Source organism: Rhinoderma darwinii, chromosome 10 (genome assembly GCF_050947455.1).
Source record: "Rhinoderma darwinii isolate aRhiDar2 chromosome 10, aRhiDar2.hap1, whole genome shotgun sequence".
Lineage (NCBI taxonomy): Eukaryota > Metazoa > Chordata > Amphibia > Anura > Rhinodermatidae > Rhinoderma > Rhinoderma darwinii.
In genome coordinates, this window is record NC_134696.1 from 25,855,822 (window position 1) to 25,879,135 (window position 23,314).

At 43.0% G+C, this 23,314-nt stretch overlaps 2 protein-coding genes across 2 annotated transcripts; both read right to left on the minus strand.

Annotated features, from left to right (window-relative positions):
* Positions 1-10,839: 10,839 nt before the first annotated feature.
* On the minus strand, positions 10,840-13,013 carry LOC142662580 (olfactory receptor 6N1-like). Its single transcript, XM_075840791.1, has 2 exons — positions 12,998-13,013; positions 10,840-11,789 (listed from the first exon to the last, which is right to left on the minus strand). Exons 1-2 carry the CDS (start codon positions 13,011-13,013, stop codon positions 10,840-10,842), a joined length of 966 nt encoding a protein of 321 aa, XP_075696906.1.
* A 4,821-nt stretch (positions 13,014-17,834) lies between these two features.
* On the minus strand, positions 17,835-18,572 carry LOC142662564 (olfactory receptor 6N1-like). Its single transcript, XM_075840778.1, has one exon. The coding sequence runs from the start codon at positions 18,570-18,572 to the stop codon at positions 17,835-17,837; it is 738 nt and encodes a 245-aa protein (XP_075696893.1).
* Between the last annotated feature and the right edge of the window lie 4,742 nt (positions 18,573-23,314).

Here is a 23,314-nt window from a genome sequence, read left to right on the forward strand (position 1 = left end):
ACCCCCACTCCACACTATCAAATGCCTTAGCCGCGTCTAAGGACAACACTGCTCTACCCTGTGTATCTGCAGCCTCTGTCTGCAAATTCAAGAATAATCTTCTCAGATTAACTGCTGTAGATCTTGATGGCATAAATCCCGACTGATCCGGGCCCACTATCTTAGTCACCACTCTTGTCAGCCTATTAGCCAGAACCTTTGCCAAAATTTTTACATCTGCGGACAGCAGGGATATTGGTCTATAAGAATCCGGCTGTGTTCGATCTTTCCCCTCTTTAGGAATGACTACTATTGCCGCTTCATACATAGTCTGTGGCAGTCGTCCCCTGGCAAAACTATCTTGGAACACCTCTAATAACTCTGGCAGAAGCTCCCCCCCATATGTTTTGTACATCTCTGTAGGTATACCATCCATGCCTGGAGCCTTTTCATTTGCCATAGAACTCACTGCTTCCTGCAATTCCTCCAATGTAATTGGCTCTTCCAGCCACTCTCTCTCCTCCTCCCCTAAGGTAACCCACTCCATTTCCTCCTAGATAGTCTGTCAATAGATCTTCCGGATAATCTACCCTCGTACGATACAGCTCGGTATAGAAGGACTTCAACACATCCAGTATGTCCCCTGTTTCTCCAACCAGTGTCCCCTCTTTGTCCTGCAATTGGTGGATGAACGCACCCTCCCGCTGAGGCCTAGCCATATTTGCCAACAATCTGCCCGTCATTTCCCCCTCCTCATAATATTTTTGCTGCAAAAACAACCTTTTATTAGCTGCCTGTTCTAGTTGATGTTCCTTTAGTAATTTTAGGGCTACCTTCCACTGGGCCTTCGTTTCTGCTGTATTATTAGCTACATGAGCCTCCTCGGATAATGTCACCCTTTCCAGTAGATGTTTTCCCACCTGTCGTGATCTATTTTTAATGGTCGTGATTTCCCGGATATACACCCCCCTGATATTCGCCTTCATAGCATCCCATAAGATATCTATAGGTACCGTACCTTTATTAAACTCAAAGTACTCCTGCAAGCTCGCAGTTATTATCTCCTCCCCCACTAGTCGTATCCAGAACGGATTTAGCCTCCAATGCAGTCTTAGCCCCCCTATCTGCGGACTAGTTCGAACTTTCAATATCATTGGGGAGTGATCAGACAGTGACCTTGGCAGATATTCCACCCCTTCCACACACTCAATCCCTAACCCGTTACTAAACATCAAATCTATTCTAGACAACGATCCATAAGTAGATGACACACAAGAATATTGCGTAGTAGAGGGCCACTTTGCCCGCCAAATATCCGTGTACCCCACCTCTATCATGTACTTCCCAAACCGCGTCAGAACAGCCTCACCTACCCCCCCCCCCTTTTGGAAATTTATCACGTCTTATATCCATTACATTGTTGAAGTCTCCCATAAGTATAGTCGGGACCATCGGCCAACTAGCCAGCCTTTCCAACACTTCTCTTATTGGAACCACCGAGTATGGGGGAGGTACATACAGTACCACAATTATACATTCCCAATTAAACAACTTACAATGTACCCCTACATATCTGCCCTCTCCATCTTTAAAGGAAGCCAAACAGCAAAAAGGTACATCCCTATGAACCAGGAGACTAACCCCCCTTGAATATGTGGAATGATAGGAGTGAAAGCTGTGTCTAATCCACACCCTATGTGTCTGTTGCACAGTATCAGCGGTAAGATGCGTTTCCTGTAGTCCCATCACTCCAGCAGACTGCCCTTTCAGAAAGTCAAATATAGCTCGCCGTTTTGTTGCCTCTCCCATACCTCTCACATTCCAGGACAAAAGATTTACCCTGCCCCCCATCTATCCATTTCTTTTATCTGACAGAGGCCATTACCCTTGAATCCAGTGCCAATCAGAGCGTACTGCATTTCCAACTCCCTTTCCCTCCAAAACATTCTCCTCCCTCCTCCCCCCTCCCTAGCCCACCCAACATTCCAGAAACTTACCCTCCAAAGAGGAAGAAATCTCCACCAATGTGACTGTTCAGCTTCCCATTTACACTGCAGAAACACATCTTTTCCCACAATATAAACCTGAGAACCACAAACCTCCCGCCACCTTACCACAATAGACAGATAGCATTTTAGTGACTCCAACATCTTCAATTAACCTGACATCTCTGTCTTTCCTTCAGCATTATAAACCTAGAGGCTGCAGCCCCAAATTAGAACAGTAAAATAAAATGCAGAAAAAACAATGCCTTATTCCCCTGTGCGGCGCATCCTCCTTCTTTTTCATAGTAAGCAGAGTCCCCTCTTCAACCATCCACCTGATAATCACGCAGCAGCTTCCTCTCGATTCTGACGAAGGCGATCCTCGTGACTGTCCAGCCATCTTAACGCATCTTTTGAGTTCTCAAAAAATTGTACAGATCCCAGCGCCGCAACTCGAAATTTCGCCGGGTACAACATGGAGTATTGAACACGCAGATCCCTCAGTCGTCGTTTGATATCTAGAAATTGCATCCTTCTTTTCTGGACCTCTACAGAAAAATCCGGGTAAAATGACACTTTCACACCATTCACCCGTATATCCTGCTTTTCCCGGGCCTGGCGAAGAATTAAATCTCTGTCCTTATAATGAAGCAGCTTTACCAGCACAGGTCTTGGCGGCCGTCCAGGTGGACCCGGGCGAGTTGGTACTCTATGGGCTCTTTCCACCGCAAACAATGGTGTCAACGACTCCTTGCCAAACACCTCCAGTAACCATTTTTCAGCCTGTGGGCGCTGAAAATTGTGTCAAAATAAACAAACAACTCGGCCCCTTTCCCGGGATACCGCTGGCAAATCACGTGAGCCAGTGTAGCATAACACTGTACCCAGTTGCCAAACGTTTTCGCGACTTTTGCTTTACTATCCGAACCTCTCTCAAAAACCCGCTCCTTATCAACAGTCACCTGCTCCACTGAGACCAAGGACCAAATATCCACAAATTCATTCTTCCAAATCTTATCCTTGGTCTCAGCTGACAAATGAGTCCCGAGAGGAGCGACCCCACAAAACAAAGAATCTCGAAACGTCAAACTAGCTAAAGTATTTTCTCTCTCAGACGGGAGCTTAGCCCCCCCTGGTGGCACAGAGGGAACCGACGTTCCCTCATTCACATTCAAACCAGCCACCACGGCTTTTAAAACGGAAATCAAATCAGCACCCGAAGCAGTAGATTTATTAAGCCATGCGTCACCGCAGGCCGACTCACCGCTCCCAGAGGTCCCACCGACTCCAGAGGGTCCGTCAGCCACTTGCCGCGGCACTGGAACCACGGCCTGAACCTCCTCCACCGGCCCGGCGGGAGGGACAACCTGGGACAGCTGCTCACGATCCACCGACAAGTGCCGCACCTCCCGGCGTCGACTGTGTCTCTGCGGCCGTGACGATCTCCGCGACGACCTCCTCCACGACCCTGACGAGGCAGATGCCGATGTCGCTGACGAGGAGGAGAATCCCTCACTGGAAGACGAGGAAGACCGCCGACCATGCCTCTTCACGCCACCTGATCTGCGACGTCTGTGATGGCCGCGATGACGATGCCTTCCAGCTCGGCGTTTCCTCCCTCGCCTGGAACGCTCCCTCACCAGACCTGCAGGAGAAAAATGAGACAAGGCAGGAGAAGGGCAAAACGGGTCCACCGCTCCCCTGACCCTATCCTCACTAGCACGCTCCCCTCCCGGCCTCGACCCCTGCTGACAGGGAACCGGGGGAGATTGGAGTTGAGAAGCAGCAGGCGCAGCAGAAGCCCCCGCCCCAGGGCTATGCCGCGTATTCACCGCTCGCTTCCTTGTACTCGCCGCCATCTTCTTTCCATGGGCGCCGCCATCTTGTTTCCTGGCCGACCTGCGCCGGCCAGGAAGTCCCGCCTCTGTTCTCCCCACAGCCATTTCCGGCTGCACAGAGAACAGAACGGGGAGCGATGGCGTCGGCCCCGGCGGCTCACGGGAACCGGAAGTAAGTCCCAGCTCCCGCGAACATGCCTCGTGGTACGCGACCATGGCGGACCAGTTACCTGGGCCCGCCATACTCACCCCGCTGTCCCGGAAATCGGCCGCCGCATCCGTGCCCGCAACTGCAGCTCGAGGTGGGTTGTACCGTGCCTGCGCCGGTTTAACAGCAGCCCTCTTACCGCCATGTGGAGGGACGCCAGCGCGACGAGTGGACGGGGGGGAGGGCGGCACTATGTCGACCGACGAGGCGCCAGGCGACATAGGCCTAGGGGACATGCTGGGACCAGCGCACACCGGTGCAGCAGTCATAGCGCCCCGAACAGCAACGGGACTAGGGCTCAAACGAACTGGGGGGCGAATAACGCGTTGCGGCCTACCTCGGGTAGCCGCTCCCGGCTGTTCCATGACACGCTCTGATCCACATCGTCCCCCATCAGCTAGCAGGGATTCCAGCCAGGCAGGCCCTTCCAACGCCACCCGCTGTGCAACCTGCCGCAAAAGATCTTCCGCCATCAGTCCTGAAGGATCACGCTCCGAATCTTCCAGCAGCGGCAAAGGTGTTTCTTCCACTGCAGCTTGAAGGTAAGAGGGCTTTCTGCCCCAAACCCCTGCCTTATATCTTCTTAACCACGCCCCTCTCAACCCCTTGTTCACCAATCCTGGTCCTGGGCATTATTGAAACGTTCCATCCTTCTTAACCCCTTGCAGTCCCTGACACTCTCCCTAGGCGCTTCAGTGTCTGCAAAGTCTTCTTCTCTCTGGACCCTTGCTACTCGGCCCTCTGACTGCAGGACCTGCACACATATGCACCATGTGACCTTATCTCTGCAGGTCCTTCCATAGTACCAGCTCTTGCACACATTTGGTCATGGATCATTGCGCATAGCAGTTTTGTCTCAGTTCTTGACGTGCTTTCCGCAATAGCTATGGGGAGCAGTATGTAAAAGAGGGGACTATGGGGGAGCAGTGTGTGTGAGAGGGGGCTATGGGGGAGCAGTGTGTGAGAGAGGGGGCTATGGGGGAGCAGTGTGAGAGAGGGGGGCATAAGGGGGGCAATGTGTGTGAGAGGGGTATATGGGGAGCAATGTGTGTGAGAGAAGGATATGGAGAGCAATGTGGGAGATGGAGATATGGGGAGCAATTTGTGAGGGGGGATATGGAGAGCAATGTGTGTGAGAGGGGGACATGGGGAGCAATGTGTGAGGGAGATATGGGGAGCAATGTGTGCGAGAGGGGAAAACGGGGCACAATGAAGTGAGAGGGGGATATGGGGAGCAATGCGTGCGAGAGGGAGATATGGGGAGCAATGCGTGCGAGAGGGAGATATTGGGAGCAATGTGTGTGATAGGGGGATATGGGGAGCAATGTGTGTGAGGGAGATATGGGGAGCAATGTGTGCGAGAGGGGGATATGGGGAGCAAAGTGTGTGAGAGGGGGATATGGGGAGCAATGTGTGTGAGAGGGAGATATGGGGAGCAGTGTGTTAGAGGGAGATATGGGGAGCAATGTGTGCGAGAGGGGAAAACGGGGCACAATGAAGCGAGAGGGGAATATGGGGAGCAATGCGTGCGATAGGGGGATATGGGGAGCAATGTGTGTGAGAGGGAGATATGGGGAGCAATGTGTGTGAGGGAGATATGGGGAGCAATGTGTGTGAGAGGGAGATATGGGGAGCAATGTGTGTGAGAGGGGGATATGGGGAGCAATGTGTGTGTGAGGGAGATATGGGGAGCAATGTGTGTGAGAGGGAGATATGGGGGAGCAATGTGTGTGTGAGGGAAATATGGGGAGCAATGTGTGTGTGAGGGAGATATGGGGGAGCAATGTGTGTGTGAGGGAGATATGGGGAGCAATGTGTGTGAGAGGGAGATAAGAGGAGCAATGTGTGTGAGAGGGAGATAAGAGGAGCAATGTGTGTGAGAGGGGGTGTCTTGTCACTAAACAGCCTGATCTCCAATATATCCATTCATTCATATTCTTAATATCTTACTAAAAATGATCATAGATACGACCTACGGAGGCTGCGACTGGTTCTTTATATGGACGATAATGTGGGATGCTAAATGGGTTTCTCCAACCATTACACTTTCTGTGTATAGGAAATATACAAATCAAGCAAATGGCATAATGACAGGAGACATCTTCCCGCTCACATGTGATGTATCTGCTTATATACATGTATTTTTATATGAAGGTACCACCTCTCCGGACCCCATCTGGACCATAGGGTGATATAAGGAGATTTTTTATTCCATGTCCTACAGATGTGAAGACCGGAGACGTCTGTTATAAATAATTGCAGGTTGCGCAGGGCATGTGATGTATCACATTATTATTACCTGTGTCATCTAAGTTATGAACCTGAGACTGACTGATTGTCTGCAGCGGACAATCAGGGCGAAAAACTGCACCACAATGTGGTGCAGTTTTTTGGCCGAAATTCCCAGCGGCGCCCAGTGTGTGCATTTACGAAGCGTATCTGCCCTGTGTGAACATAGCCTTATTATATAAAGAAGAAACTTTTCTTCAATAAAAATTGCCTGATTCGAGAAAAGTGCTATCTGGATCTGGTGGCAGTCACCAATAAATAATTTTTCCATTGAGCTGAAATTTGGGACCATGATAATGCTTGATGGCAATGTGCTTTAGACAATAGGAATTAGAATTTCTATAATTCCATCCACTTTACTTCTGAAAACTGCTGCTCATAGCATGAAGGTCCATCATTTTGTTTTTTTTCATTTTGTTTTTTTTAATCTGCTGTCACCAGTCCATTCAAAAAAGAAGGGTTTTTCCAGCACATCCTTATAAAAATATAAATTTTATTGGCAACTCATTAAAAATCAAAAGTAAACAGAGCACAGGTTAGGTGGACAGATGCTTACGCATCCTGAACAGGAGTATAAGAACAGTCTTGCTTGAAACGTGTAAGCATCTGTCCACCTAACCTGTGCTCTGTTTACTTTTGTTTTTTAATGAGTTGCCAATAAAATTTCTATTTTTATAAGGATGTGCTGGAAAAACCCTTAGTTTTTTTTTTTTTATGGATTACCCTTGATAGCCTACAAGCTCCCCTCCGCGCAGTCCTATGGTGAATGACTACAAGCACCGACGAGAGAAGTGTGGGGAGCCTGCTTATGAAACTTTTTTCTATTTTTACTTATATAACAAGTTAAAACGGACATGTCATGTCCCAGCTGTTTCAGCGGGATGTCGGCTCGATATGACAGCCGGCACTGGGTTCCTTTGCCCGCTCCATCCGATGGACGTAACTGTGCACCCATTTGCAGGAATATACCGCTAAAATGGACGTACAGTTACATGCATTTGTAGGAAGGGGTTAATGAAGAAGGGAAGATAGAGTGGTTAGAGATAAGTTGAAGATCACAACCTGACTAGTCCCCTGTCCATCATCCACTCTCCAGATCCACCATGTCCGGCCTATATTTTAAGGCTCCCAGAAAAAAGGGAAGACCTCCCGAACTGTCAAGTCTACCAAGAATAGAGTCCTCTCTAAATACTTAGATTTTCATGCGCTCCTCTTCAGTCCTGTGCGCTGTCATGATGTCGAGGCTTGCACCAGGACATTTTCTGTGGAAGCGCCCGGGCAGGGTTGCCAATCTGATTTTTTTTTTTTCTGATGAAGCAGGCCATGTGCACTATTTGTGATTGAAATGGCTTAGGCTGGGACATATGTTAAAAAATGTTTCTTTGTGCACCACTTAATAAAATGCTTCTCAGAATCTTCCTGATGTCAGTTCTCAGAGTTGGCAAATATGGACTATTCCGCCACAAACTATTGCAACAATAAATAATAGGCTATGATCTCCCTAACCATATACTTTTCTGATAACTCCAACTTATCTTCTATATCTTCCATGCACAATTTGGAATAGACTTGTCAGACTTCCCGGTACCCTCAGTTCTAAGCTACTGGTCTACTGCTCAGCACCATTCATACTAGTGTGGCTGTGCCTGGTACTACAACTACGCCCTGTTAGGTTCAGTTGCAGTACCAGGCACAACCACATTCATATGAATGTCACTGTGGCGTGTACTACAGTGAAGGGGCTATAGAGCTCCAGCAAACTTCACTGCCCCTTTGTCCTGCTGATCATGAGGGTCCCAGGGGGGGGGGGGGGGCAGCCACAAATCATACATCGATATCCTATCCAGAGGATTATTTCTTTAAGGTTTGGGGTATTTCTTAGGCAGAAAAGGCAAAGCATATGGGTACAATCATGTGCAGGGGGCCGGAGACTGTGAGCACTGATTGGACAGTGTCAGACGGTGTAGAGACACACCCCCAACTGGTAACACCCAGTTGTCAATTTATTCATAAATTGGTAAGAGGGAACACAGAGGAACGGTACAACACAGAGTTCTAAGAAAAGATGCTCATTAATTGTCATTTTATTTCAGTAATTAGTAAAACAGACATATTGATTTATTTATTCTTCATACTCTTTGGTTTACAACTTATTCCTTGAACTACTGACTGCCCAGAATATTGTATTAAAGCGCCCCCCCCCCCCCAATAACCTTTTTCGCCTATTAAATGTTTGATCACTGGAACCCCACTAGTATAGGGTAGTAGTCGAGAAGTAAAGAAAGCACTTAGATGCAATTGGTGATAATTTTATTTAAAGAGGCTCTGTCACCAGATTTTGCAGCCCCTATCTGCTATTGCAGCAGATCGGCGCTGCAATGTAGATTACAGTAACGTTTTTATTTTAAAAAAACGAGTATTTTTGGCCAAGTTATGGCAATTTTTGTATTTATGTAAATGAGGCTTGCAAAAGTACAACTGGGCGTGTTTAAAGTAAAAGTCCAAGTGGGCGTGTATTATGTGCGTACATCTGGGCGTGTTTACTTCTTTTACTAGCTGGGCGTTCTGACGAGAAGTATCATCCACTTCTCTTCAGAACGCCCAGCTTCTGGCAGTGCACAGACACACCGCGTGTTCTCGAGAGATCACGCTGTGTCGTCACTCACTTCCTGCCCCAGGTCCTGCATCGTGTCGGACGAGCGAAGGACACATCGGCACCAGAGGCTACAGTTGATTCTGCAGCAGCATCGGCGTTTGCAGGTAAGTCGATGTAGCTACTTACCTGCAAACGCTGATGCTGCTGCAGAATCAACTGTAGCCTCTGGTGCTGATGTGGCCGACACGATGCAGGACCTGGGGCAGGAAGTGAGTGACGTCACAGCGTGATCTCTGGAGAACACGCTGTGTGTCTGCACTGCCAGAAGCTGGGCGTTCTGAAGAGAAGTGGATGATACTTCTCATCAGAACGCCCAGCTAGTAAAAGAAGTAAAAACGCCCCGATGTACACACATAATACACGCCCAGTTGTATTTTTACTGTAAACACGCCCAGTTGTACTTTTGCAAGCCTCATTTGCATAAATACAAAAATGGTCATAACTTGGCCAAAAATGCTCGTTTTTTAAAAATAAAAACGTTACTGTAATCTACATTGCAGCGCCTATCTGCTGCAATAGCAGATAGGGGTTGCAAAATCTGGTGACAGAGCCTCTTTAAGAATAACACACCGCCAATGTGTAAGGTGCACAAAGTTTAAGCAACGTTTTACATGTATTAACAACCTTCTTCAGGCTTCTACAAAAGTCAATCGTTATCATAGCACATCTCATATATAGTATTATACAGGCGGCAATCAAGTAAAAGGATGCGGACAAAACCTGTATTCCACATTATACATTTAATATAAATATTGGCAAATATCTGTGACATGTAAATATACATAAGTCACCATAAAAGACACTATGGAGGAGACAGGGAGGTCTGTACGGGGTGACATACCAGCGTACATAGGCAGATGGTATAGGACGGCAGTGTCCATAAGGTGCAAATACATAAAGGACAATAGAGTCCTTGAGGAGCAAATAGGTACAGGACTAGAATTGGGCCAAAGCAATACACAGGCTCAATAATAAATGTACACAGATGGGCCTAAATATTATAATTAGTCTGTATATCTAAGTTGAGAGGGTATAGATTAGATAGTACAGAGGATCCCACGCCAACTTTCTTAAAATATGGCGTGTTTGGATTCGGTTTCAATCCTCTGTGGAGTACAGGACCATCATGGCCTCTTGAGCATAATCCCTAGGCCCATTACATCAGGTCAGTTCTCTCTCCTTCCCTTTTTCCTTTCTGTCCCCTCTTCTCCTTTGTTTCTCTTTAGCTCCTTCCTGTTCCCTTACGGGTTATTATGCATGGCTGCGGGTTCAGGGTGCATACAAGAGTTTCTCTATCAATATTGATTTCGACTGTACGTTGCTATTCTTTGCACTTCTTGTACACTCCATATGCTGGCCTGCGGGCCGATGTCAGTGCTGTTTATGTCTGCACCATTGGTTTTGTGTATTGAAAAACGGAAAATAAAAGAATAAAAAAAAAAAAAGATTAGATAGTACAAGAAGCAGCAGTAAACGGTATAGCAGCAGCAAAATGCAGCTAAATTTGCAGGTCTACGGAGACCATGACACTAAACATTCCCCTATGGAAAACAAGGTCAAGGGAGACCTCGTGGGCATCGCAGAAAATTCTGACCCGGGCAGAATTTTTGCAATAGTAGGAAGATTGCTCACCGGCTTGTTTCCCATAGTGAAACTTTGAGTGACTGGATCGCAATTAAGGGTGTTTTTTGTTTAATTGCTCTTAGTATTATATTTTTATACTGGACGCTGAATGCAGTCATGTATAAGTGTATACTCAGGAGAAGGTGGATAGTGGCAGGGAATAGTTTTCAAATCCAACGGCTCCCTACATATTGTTAAATGCTCAATATTGGAAATTGAAGATTACACAAAGGGCTGATTCTTTTTGGTCAAACATAGATGTCAACTATATGTTGAGCGAGAGCAACTTAAAAATTTTTTACAAGATTTTTTAATTTCCTGGTTCCTCAAGCCATATATGACAGGGTTAGTTAAAGGTATAAAGACTGCAAAAGTGAGACCCACAGCACGGTTATAGTCTAGAGAATAGGACTTGGCTATTCGTATATACATGAATCCAATGCTGCCAAAAAATAAGACGACAACAATAAGATGAGTTCCACATGTAGAAAAGGCCTTCTGACGTCCTTCTTTAGACTTAATCTTTAGAACATCAAACATAATCTTCAAGTAAGATAGAACAACACATAAAAAATTCAGCATGTTCACTGAGCTGAAGGAGGACTCCACCATCTTAAGTAATCTGGTGTCTGAACACGCTAAATCAATGAGAGGAGGAAAATCACAGAAAACATTCTCTATTTGATTTGGACCACAGAAAGGAAGACGGGAAATTAAAATCATCTCAAAAACTGGACAATTTAATGACCAGAGAAGACAAACAAGGACTAATTTTATGAAAAGACCAGTAGTCATAATGGTGGAATATCGTAACGGCTTGCAGATGGCCAGATACCGGTCATAGGCCATTAATGTGAGTATATAACATTCAGCAACTCCCAGGACATGTAGGAAATAGGCTTGTAAGAGGCAACCAACGAAAGATGTCTTCTTATTCTCAGCCATTAGATCGGCCAATATTTTCGGGATAGTGACAGCTGTGTAACAAATTTCTATACAGGATAAAGTCCCGATGAAGAAGTACATAGGTAACTGGAGACTGGGCTCCAGCAAGATCAAAAGTAATATCAGCCCATTGCCAAAAACTATAAATAAATAGATAAAAAGAAAAATTGTGAAGAAAAAAACTCTGAAATGTTGTAGGTCTGGAAATCCAGATAAAATAATGACATGGATTTTGCTGTCATTGTTGTACATACTTTGCAAATTCCCTGTAAATTAGAAATATAGGAGGGGGTTAGAATATTATATCAGATTACATTATATTATATAATACCCATGCTCAGCCTCCGCTCTTCTGAGAAGGCTTTGGCTAAATCGTGAAACATACATTATGATATGCAGGTTCATCCAGGCACAAGTGATGTTGAGTTAGTAGTGATGGCTCACAGTCAGATTTTCAATTTATCACAAAGAAATTTGATAATGTTGAGGTTACGCCAGTCAGGCTCCACCAAACCATTTTTGTTACAGGACTTGGGCAAAGGGACATTGTCATGTAGAATTGGAAAGGGCCTTCTTCAAACTGTTGCCATAAAAATGGAAGCCCACACTTTCCCATCACTTGCCCAGCCTGTAAAAAAATCTCGACCATTTTTCCTTCTCCAAACTCTACATTTGACTTTATGCATCGAGACAGAAAGTTCTCCGGGTTCCTACTAAACCCAGATTTATCTGTTAGACTTTAAGACAATGATTTATGACTCCAGAGAACACATTTCTACTACTCCAGGGTGAGGTGGCCATGGGCTTTACACCTCTCTATCTGATACTTGGCATTGTACTTAGTGATTTCAGACTTCCTTGTGGCCACTTGTTCTGATCCATTCGGAGGTCCAATTCTATGAGATTGTGAACATCGTATTACGGCTGAGTTCTTCTTCTTAGACATCATCACCTACATCATTTACAGTTGAATGAGTCAGATTTGGAAGGACGGACATTTGACAGACAGCGATAGCGCCACAATTACAGTCACTGAGCTCTGGTACAACCGATTCTACAGCTAATATTCATTTATGGAGATTGCATGTGTAACTTTGGGTACCTGCTAGAAATGGATGAGGTTGAATTGTCTGAACCCAAGACGTTCACTTACTTTTGACCATGTAGAGTATGTATAGGTAAACTTTCACAGCTGTGTTTGGATTTCCGTTGTTCCGCTATGCCAGAGGAGCTGAACAATGGGAAAACCGGTTCCGATTAATGACAGACACCACCACCGGCTAACAGAACCCATTGACTTTAATGGGTTCCCCCAGGTTTCCGTAGGGGTTCCCTGGTTTTTTCTAGAAACAATAGTGCAGCATTCTGTTCTATTTTTTTGTGGTATTCTCTGTATTTGCAATGGAAGTCTCTAACGGAGCCTCCAATGCAGATGTGAACGAGGGCTTAAAATAACAAAAAAACATGTACTTACCATTCAAATCCCCCATTGCTCCCATCCTGATAATTCTCGTGGTCTCTAATCGTTCTTTGCTTATTCTGCTGCAGAGGTGACATGGAGCCCCTACACACAACCATGGCAGCCAATTACAGGCCACAGTGGTGACGTGTCGATCTCCATTGACTTATCTGTAAATAATATTTATATAAGCATCACATTCTGAGGACAGAACCTGACTATTATACAGAGATGAGGGGCGCTACATAGGCGCTACTTATCTCTTTCTGTAAAAGCAGTCTGTCACAGATCACTTTTGCAGTAAGTTCTATCTCCTGTGCCAGCCGCATATGTGACTGTAGTGTTCACTCTCTTTTTAAAAAATACGTTTTTCAGAAGCTGCAGTTTGTACTATACAGATATGTGTCCCAACTGCCGCTGAACATCATAATACACATCTCAGCTGCTGCAGAACATCATAATACACACCACAGATGCTGCAGAGCATCATAATACACACCACAGATGCTGCAGAGCATCATAATACACACCACAGATGCTGCAGAGCATCATAATACACACCACAGATGCTGCAGAGCATCATAATACACACCACAGATGCTGCAGAGCATCATAATACACACCACAGATGCTGCAGAGCATCATAATACACACCACAGATGCTGCAGAGCATCATAATATACACCTTAGCTATTGCAGAACATAATAAACACCTTGGATGCTGCAGAACATCATAATACACACCAGATGCTGCAGAACATCATAATACACACCAGATGCTGCAGAACATCATAATACACACCAGATGCTGCAGAACATTCTAATACTCCCCCATACTCTTAAAAAAAAATGTTCTGCAGCAGCTGAGGTGTCTATTATAGGTATTAATGTACCCGGATTAATAATTATGGAGAATATTAGAAGTCACTGTAGAGTAACGTAACCTGCTGCCTTGTTTCTTTAAATCATTACGGGACTTTCTTATTCCAACTATTATTATTATTATTACTCACTTTTCAGCTGTTTAGAGTCATTTTTATTTAATGTAAAAAATTACATTTTATTTGGCTATGTAGTTTTGAATTGTAAATAAATATTGTATTTGGGTATAGAAATCTTATTATCAGTTGTATTGTGTGTAAAATGGGAATATTACTATTCGTGTCAGAATGATATTTCTACATAATATTTGGTTTTCCACGCCTTACCTCCTTGAATTATCAATGACTCCCAATGTTCTGGACAGTTTTGTTTCTTAGTGTTTATATATAAAGTAATTCAGGTACTAGGGAATTGACTAGAATCCGAGGGTATAAATACACAAGGCTTATTAGTTAACATGTAAAATACTTGAGGCTTTTATTCCAAACTATGATGTCATATAAAATACAGTCCATGTTACTACATCACATATTAATATTCATATCATATGGATTGAATTACAACATTGGGGCTGAGAAACTGACAACCGCTCTGAGTGCCAGGTTAAAGGGAATGTCCACCTTTTAACACCATGTTGTTTTTGGGCGAACATTCTGTTCTTAGTATATCTTCAATTACTTAATTTGTCGTCATACCTAGAATTCTAGTGGTCTGGATTACTGGGAAGTCATCAACATACAATGGGTTATTTGAGGTAACGGGGTAAATAAATGCGGTCGGTCAAATAGCCTCTGCACCTGAGGAAGAGGTAATGGGGGGGGTGGATAGGTAGTTTCTACTACCATAAGGGAGTGGCGAGCCTTTCCAAATTTACTGTCACCACATTTTTCACAAATCTCGTTCGCATGTGGGTGTGAAACATTACAAGAACATACCCAGGTACTTTGTCTTGTTTTTCTCAGGGAATGAGTGTAGGGAGTATTCGGAACCGCAGTGGACTGAGGTGCAGCTGTGGGTCCATGAGAGAAAACACATCCCGAAACTCATTATCTCCTAGTGGTTTGGCATTTTTAAGATCGGTTTTAAGATCTGGATACAACTGGGAGCCTTCCCTGATAGTCTTTTCCATATTGATACCTAAGATAGGGGTAGAATAGGGATATAATCTGTACCTGCCTGGTGGAAGTGGAGGTTCAGGTATCTAAGGTATCAATTGGGGGGAGGGGGTGACTATCATAGTGGTAGATATGTCTCTAGCTGCAGTGTGATCTTTTTCTGATTTCTGAACTTGTGTGTTTATAACTTGTTCTACTACAAAATATTTCATTTTCCCTTTAATTACTTTCTCCGACTTCTAACAAAGCTTGTACTTTCTCTTCAAACCCCTTTTTATAGATCCAATCCCTCTCACTGACATCAAATTCTACATCTTTCCTCAAAAACCTCCCTTATTCCTTCTACTGCCCATCCTATCTTCTGTTGTCTCACTAGATCCATATCCCTGGTTCTGGCCCTTAGAACCTAATTTGCTATTAGTGAGCCCATTTTTTTCCCCGACCTCCACCTATAGGGTAGCGAGCCTTAATTATGGAGGTCTAATCCTAGAAATTTTGAACTAAATTTTCATTATTTAGGTTCCCCTTTTCCAGGAACTTTTTTACTTTAAGAATGGATTTCGGAGTTTCTGGGATCAATATTTCAAACGCAGATAGAATAACACCACAAAGTAAGAATAACACTGCAGCTACTATTCTGGCTATATCAACAGGAGTAAGTACCATGAATGCCCATATATCATCTTAATCTCCATATGTGACCATGTTTTGCTTAACAAACATTTGACAATTAAATGTTACATACACTTGCCCAAATATAGTGAAACTTGTGCTGATTTAACAAAATATTTTAAATCTACCAATTAGAATGCTCACCTAAAACTACTTCTTTCTAACAAAGTTACAAAACAAACACATACAGGACAAGACACCTATTGATCTCTGATTGCAAGCACCTCATGACAAAAGAAAGGAAGAGGTGTAAAATGTTGCGTTGGAGACATTTCAGGGCTTTAATAAGGGGAGGGGGAGAGGGATAAGAACGTAAAGAACTGAATGAGCTTTGTGACATGATCTAGCAGATTTCAAATAGGGATAAGACAGTTGTGGGAGGACCAATCACGATGAGGTACATGCAAGGCATTACGTGGCTTGTAGCCTCTCTAGTGCTATGACATGAGCCTCCTCTGGATCCCTCCCATCTTTTCTAAAGTTCAGCTGGGCACAAGGTGGCTGTGCACAACGAGATTCACTGTTAACACTTTCTATAAAGATTGCGAGCAGTTCTGGAGAGTTTGGCAGTAGAAGCTGTGGTGGAAAAATCCCTTTAACGCCGTAATGAAGAGGACTATTCCACTGACTCAAATATGGCTAATATCATGCATTCACAGAAGCATACGCCTATACATTATTGATTTGCAAAGCACAATTAAGACAGTAACAGTGACCAGCAGTTATTTTCCTTTTCTCACTTCTGGCAGTCTGAGCCTCATATGGATCACATATCGGAAACAATGGGCAGGAGTGGTTACCTTTCACTTCTCACAGAGTTCTACAAGTGTAGTCCCCTCATGTTTTAATCACACATTCAATCACAAGTTTAGCCTACATAAAGCACACATATAACAAAGACAAGATCCTAGACAAATTCTCTGAGTGTCCCTGCTGCCCACCAAACTGGAACGGGACTAACCCCACAGAGGGAGGGAGAGAGCTAAACATAGTAAGACAATGGCTTACTCACTGTGGTTTTTATGTGTCTCCCTCCAGAGGATACTTCAACACTTGCTTCGGATCAGGCAGGGGTGATGGGGAATCTCGCTGGGGCCTCCAATTAGTGTTAGAGTAGGTATTTATCATGGTTCACTCCAACTTCTTTTCTCAAAAACAGAGTTTGTCCTAGACCACAAACATGACTGGCTGGGAGAAAACTGCACGTATCAATAGTGATGTACAGAGAGTCTGTATGTAGTCAGGCCCACACTTTATTTATACCTTCGGTTACACATATTAATCAATCAGAAAATGACAACAATAGGATAAGCATGATCATCCTTCTTTCTATATCTAAAGTAGCACTTTGCTTCTCAGTTACACTTTAAAAATACATCTAGAATGTCTTATGACATTCATATACATCTTGTCTTTTCAATAGATTCTTTCATACAGTTCATGGGTCTTATCTATATTCTGTATTTTCAATAGCTTCATTCATATAGAATTTAAACAGTGGGGCATGTATTCTTTCATATACAACTTTTACATATCTCTTAAATGGTTAAATGCAGCTATATTCTTAACAAATATACATTTTATTTTATATGTATTACTCTCACAATAGTACATAATAGATAAAATCATCTAAAAATATGAACTGTTCTTAAGCAGTATGTTTACCTTTGCAAACATTTTTGTATTTCTCCAATGCATCTAAAAAACGAAATGAATCAACATTGCAAGTAGTTTTGATTAAAAAAAATCTTACCATCTTGTGGATGCAGCTCCTATGTAGACCTATAAGTCTCCATGTTAACAGACTACAAACAAATCCTGTATGGTCTGATTATTATTATTATTATTATTATTATTATTATTATTATTATTATTTATTTTTAAACACCATTTATTTCTGGGTGATTTGTAAATGAACAAAGATTTAAGTACATAATTGTTCTTCGTATTTTATTTTTATGTCTGGATGCTGAATGCAGTTATAAGAAGGCGGATAGTGGTAGGGAATAGTTTTTGAACCCAACAGTTTTTGAAAAAAAATTGAGGAATTTAAGATTACCCAAAGGGCAGATTCCTTCTGGTCAAACTTAGATGTGAACTATATTTCAAGCGAGAGCAATTAAAAAGTTTTTTTAAAGATTTTTTAATTTCCTGGTTTCTCAAGCCATATATGACAGGATTAGCTAAGGTGTGAAGACAGCGAAGGTGAGACCCACAGCCCGGTTGTAGTCTAGAGAATAGGACTTGGCTACACGTATATACATGAATCCAATGCTGACAAAAAATAAAACAACAACAATAATATGGGCTCCACATGTAGAAAAGGCCTTCTGACGTCCTACTTTAGACTTAATCTTTAGAATATCAAACATAACCTTAAAGTAAGATACAAGAACACACAAAAAATTCATCATGATCACTGAGCTGAAGGAGGACTCCACCATCTTAAGTAATCTGGTGTCTGAACACGCTAAATCAATGCGAGGAGGAAAATCACAGAAAATATTCTCTATTTGATTTGGACCACAGAAAGGAAGACGGGAAATCAAAATGGTCTCTATAACTGGACAATTTAATGACCAGAGAAGACAAACAAGGACTAATTTTATGAAAAGACCAGTAGTCATAATGGTGGAATATCGTAACGGCTTGCAGATGGCCAGATACCGGTCATAGGCCATTAATGTGAGTATGTAGCATTCAGCAACTCCCAGGACATGTAGGAAACAAGCTTGTAAGAGACAACCAACGAAAGATGTCTTCTTATTCTCAGCCAATAGATCGGCCAACATTTTCGGGATAGTGACAGCTGTGTAACAAATTTCTATACAGGACAAATTCCCAATGAAGAAGTACATAGGTAACTGGAGACTGGGCTCCAGCAAGATCAAAAGTAATATCTGCCCATTACCAAAAACCATAAATAAATAGATAAAAAGAAAAATTGTGAAGAATAAATCTCAGAGATGTTGTAGATCTAGAAATCCAGATAAAATAATATCTTGGATTTTGCTGTCATTGTTGTACATTCTTTTTAAATTCCCTGTAAATCAGAAATAAAGTATGGGGTTATAATATTATATCAGATCACGTTATGTTATATAATACCCATGCCCAGCCTCTGCAATTCTGAGAAGGCTTCCACTAGATTTTTAAACATAGTTGATTGTATTCTTGTTCATCCAGATATAAGAACGTTGGTGATGTTGAGTTAGTAGTGATGGCTCCCAGTCAGATATTTAATTTATCACAGAGAAATTTGATGAGGTTCAGGTCAGGCCAGTCAGTCTTCACCAAACCATTTATTTTTGTTACAGGACTTGGGCAAATGGACATTGCCATGTAGAATCGGAAAGGGCCTTCTTCAAACTGTTGCCATAAAAATGGAAGCCCACACTTTCCCATCACTGGCCCAGCCTGTAAAAAAAAAAAGCTCTCAACCAGTCTTCCTTCTCCAAACTCTACATTTGACTATATACATCGAGACAGAAAGTTCTCCTGGTATCTACTAAGCCCAGATTTATCTGTTAGACTTCCGGACATTGATTTATGACTCCAGAGAACACATTTCTACTACTCCAGGTTGAGGTGGCCATGGGCTTTACACCTCTCTATCTGATACTTGGCATTGTACTTCATGACCTCAGCTTCTTTTTGGCCACTTGGTCATCTCATCCATGAATGAACAGTTCCTGTACTGTCTCTTCCAGAGGCAGATGTGAACCCAGTAGTAAGTGTGGAGAACAGAAGATATTCAGAAGTCCCATACTATGAGATTGTGGGCCACCACTTTATGGCCAAGCTGTTGTTCTTCCTAGACATCATCACTTACATCACTTACAGTTGACTGGAGCAGTTCTGGAAGGACGGACATTTGATAGACAGCGACAGCGCCACATTTACAGTCACTGAGCTCTTGTACAACATATTCCACTGCTGTTAATCATCTATGGAGATTATATGTGTAACTTTATGTACCTGCTACAAACGGATGAGGTTGAAATGACTGAACCCATGATATTCACATACTTTTCACCATGCAGGTAAACTATCATACATAATAAACGATGTGAATGTAATGCACATCTTCCTCGTAAAGTGTACATACACCATGTATTAATTGCTCCAAAGCCTCTAAAATACATAAATGAAGCAACTTTGAAATATCCTACCCCTTTGTGTATACAGCTCCTATGTAGATCTATGTGTAGCCATGGTTACAGACAGGTAGGATTACTGTATATTGAAAATGTTTTAACTGAATATGGGTTAAAATAACAAAAAATCACACACTCACCTTTCAATTCCCCCATTGCTTCCACCTTAATAATTCTTTCGGTCCCTCCTCGATTTTTGATTAGTCTGCTGCAGCGGTGACATGTTTCCTCAACGTGCGACCGTGGCAGCCAATTACAGGCCACAGTGGTGACGTGACGACTCTCATTGACATGTCTGTAAATAATATTTATATATTCATCACATTCTGAGGACAGAATCTGATGATTATACAGAGATGATAGGCGCTACATAGGCGCAGCCTATTTCTTTCTGTAGATGCAGTTTTTCACAGATCACTTTTGCCAGCAGCTTATTGACTGACATGTAGAGCTCCCTCTCTTTTTTAAAAAATAAATTCTTCAGCAGCTGCAGATTGTACTATAAAGTTCTGTGTCTCGACTGCTGAAGAACATCATGAAATACACCTCAGCTGGATACTAGTACTTTTCTCTACAACTTATTACATTATGAGCCTTATAGCTAGTGGTCATGCGCTAGTTTTTATGATAATCTAACACGGTCTTATATTGGATAATCTACACCTTGATGTACAGTATTGTGCAAAAGTTTTAGGCAGTAGTGGAAAAATGCTGCATAGTAGGATAGTAGGAATGCTTTCAAAAATAAAAGTGTTAATAGATCTTTTTTATGAATTAACAAAATTCAAGTGAATAAGAAGAACAGAGAAATGTAAATTAAATCAATATTTGGTGTGACCACCCTTTGCCTTCAAAACAGTTTTTGAAGGAACTCGGCAGGGAGGTTGTTCCAAACATCTTGGAGAACTAACCTGAGATCTTCTGTGGATGTCGCTCCCTCAAATCCTTCTCTCTCTTTATGTAATCCCAGACAGACTCGATGAGGTTGAGATCTGTAGGGGCCAAATCATCACTTCCAGGGATCCTTGTTCTTATTTACGCTGAAGATAGTTGTTAAGGACATTGGTTGTATGTTTGGGGTCGTTGTCCTGCTGCAGAATAAATTTGGAGCTAATCAGACGCCTCCCTGAGGGTATTGGATGATGGATATGTATATGCCTGTATTTCTCATCATTGAGGACACCATTAATCCTGACCGAATCCCTAACTCCATTTGCAGAGATGCAGGCCCAAACTTGGAAGGAACCTCCACCATGCTTCACTGTTGCATGTGGACACTTATTATTGTACCACTCTCCAGTCCTTCGGTGAACAAACTTCCTTATGTTACAAACAAATATGTCAAATTTTTAACTCATCAGTCCAGAGCACCTGCGGCCATTTTTCTGCATCCCAGTTCCTATGTTTTGGAGCATAGTTGGTCGATTGGCCTTATTTCCACGTCAAAGGTATGGAGATCACTTCTGGCCAAACTTCTCCGAACAGCAGATGGGTGTACCTGGGTCCCATTGGTTTCTGACACTTCTGAGCTGATGACACTGCTGGATATCTTCCGATTTCAAAGTGAAGTAAGCATGATGTGTCTTTAATCTGCTGCACGAAGTGTCCTTTCCGATCACTTCGTCTTCGGTCCTCAATATTGCCCGTTTACTTGTGCTTCTTCAGAAGAGCTTGAACAGCGCATCTTGAAACCCCAGTTTACTTTGAAATCTTTGTCTGGGAGAAACCTTGCTGATGCAGTATAACTACCTTGTGTATTGTTGCTATTCTTAGTCATGCCATGGTGGACCTGTGACATGAAACGGTCTTCCAAAATCTCACCTTTGTAGCAGTGTTTGGCTATTCCTCACCCAGTTTCAAGCCTCCTACACAGCTGTTCCTATTACAGTTAACGACTGTGTTTAAACCTACATATGAGAATGATGATCATTATCACCTGTTTGGTATAATTGGTTAATTATACCTGACTATAATCCCACAAAGTCCATAGCTTTGTGCAAGTGAACCTAGAAGAATTGATGGTGTTTTGATGGCAAAGGGTGATCACACCAAATACTGATTTAGATTTATTTTCTGTTCTAAAATGATCCCCAGACGTTCAAGGCCTTAAAATAGGCTCCATTATGCACTCTACCGCAGCCTTCGCAGATGATTTACTTCTGTTTATCTCTAATCCCCTCCAAGCCTTCCCAAAGACCCTTTTAATTCTAGAGGACTTTGGCAGAACCTCAAATTTTAAAATCAATTTAGAGAAATCCGAGGCGCTAAATGTTTCAGTGCCGGAGTCGGTGATCCATCAACTTAGGGTGTCCACAACATTCTCCTGGCAGCCTGACAGTATGCAATATCTTGGAGTCCACATCCCATCAGATCCTGATACATTGTTTGAGTATAACTATAAACCATTAATAAGGAAAATTAGCTCACATCTTTCAAGTCTACAAATACCATACGTTTCCTGGTTAGGAAGGAAAAATATACTTAAATGCTATATACTGCCTCAAATCTTATATATCCTACAGACAGTCCCGATCTGGCTGATGTAGTCTTTCTTTACACAGATCCAACGAATTTTCTCAAAGTTTGTATGGAAGACGGCTCGGCCTAGAATCTCTTATGCTCAACTAAAACTCAGTAGACAACAGGGAGGGTGCGGATTACCTGATATTCAAATGTATAACAGAGCCAGTCATTAGACTCGATGGTTGTCTCTAGTTCAGAAGCAGATGGCGCCACTTGACGTCCATGTAGAAAGACAACTACTTGGGGAGGAGGGGGTCATTCACTTATGGTCAGGGGTACCTATGTCGTCTGTCAATCAGAGCAAAACACTTTGAGGCACAATAGATGTTTGGGAAAAATATTTTTGAAAAATCAGGCAGGTGAGGGGCCCTCTCCCCTTATGCCACTCCAGTATTCTCCCAGCCTTTCTAAGCTCTGCAGCTATACCAAAGCCATTTCCTTGGTCACGCCTATCTGACACTACGATTTATCCTACACTGAAAAGCTCATCTCATTTACCAAGATTATCATCCCTGCTCCCACCCCTTGAGAATATCTCAGTATCATTTTTGCACAATCTTGCATTCACCACTGTGTGTAAAGACTTTAGCGCCAGGTATACCGCTCCTCTAAGAGACATTAATTGGCTTGAACACTATTTGTTGTTCCCGACACTACCCAGAGGCCTCCTTTCTTAGGTCTATCAGAGCCTTTTACAGAAGGCTGCTCCACCAAAGCCTACATAGTTGGTGTCTTGGAAGAAGGAGCTCGGCACCACTTTTTCCCCTTCTGAAGTTAAAAGTATTTTCTCCAACTCACACGATTTCTCCCAGTGTATTAAAATCCAAGAGAACTCGTACAAGACCCTCACGAGATGGTACAAAACCCCCCAACTACTTTATAAGTGGAGACTCATATCTGATGATCTCTGTTCGAGATGTAGAGATGGGGTGGGCACCCTTATATGGTTTCATTGCTCTGATATCAAACACTTCTGGCATGAA

Bases quoted from the DNA above. Each gene is read 5' to 3' on its own strand.
- LOC142662564 (XM_075840778.1), bottom strand. From the start codon at position 18,572: ATGGTTTTTGGTAATGGGCAGATATTACTTTTGATCTTGCTGGAGCCC.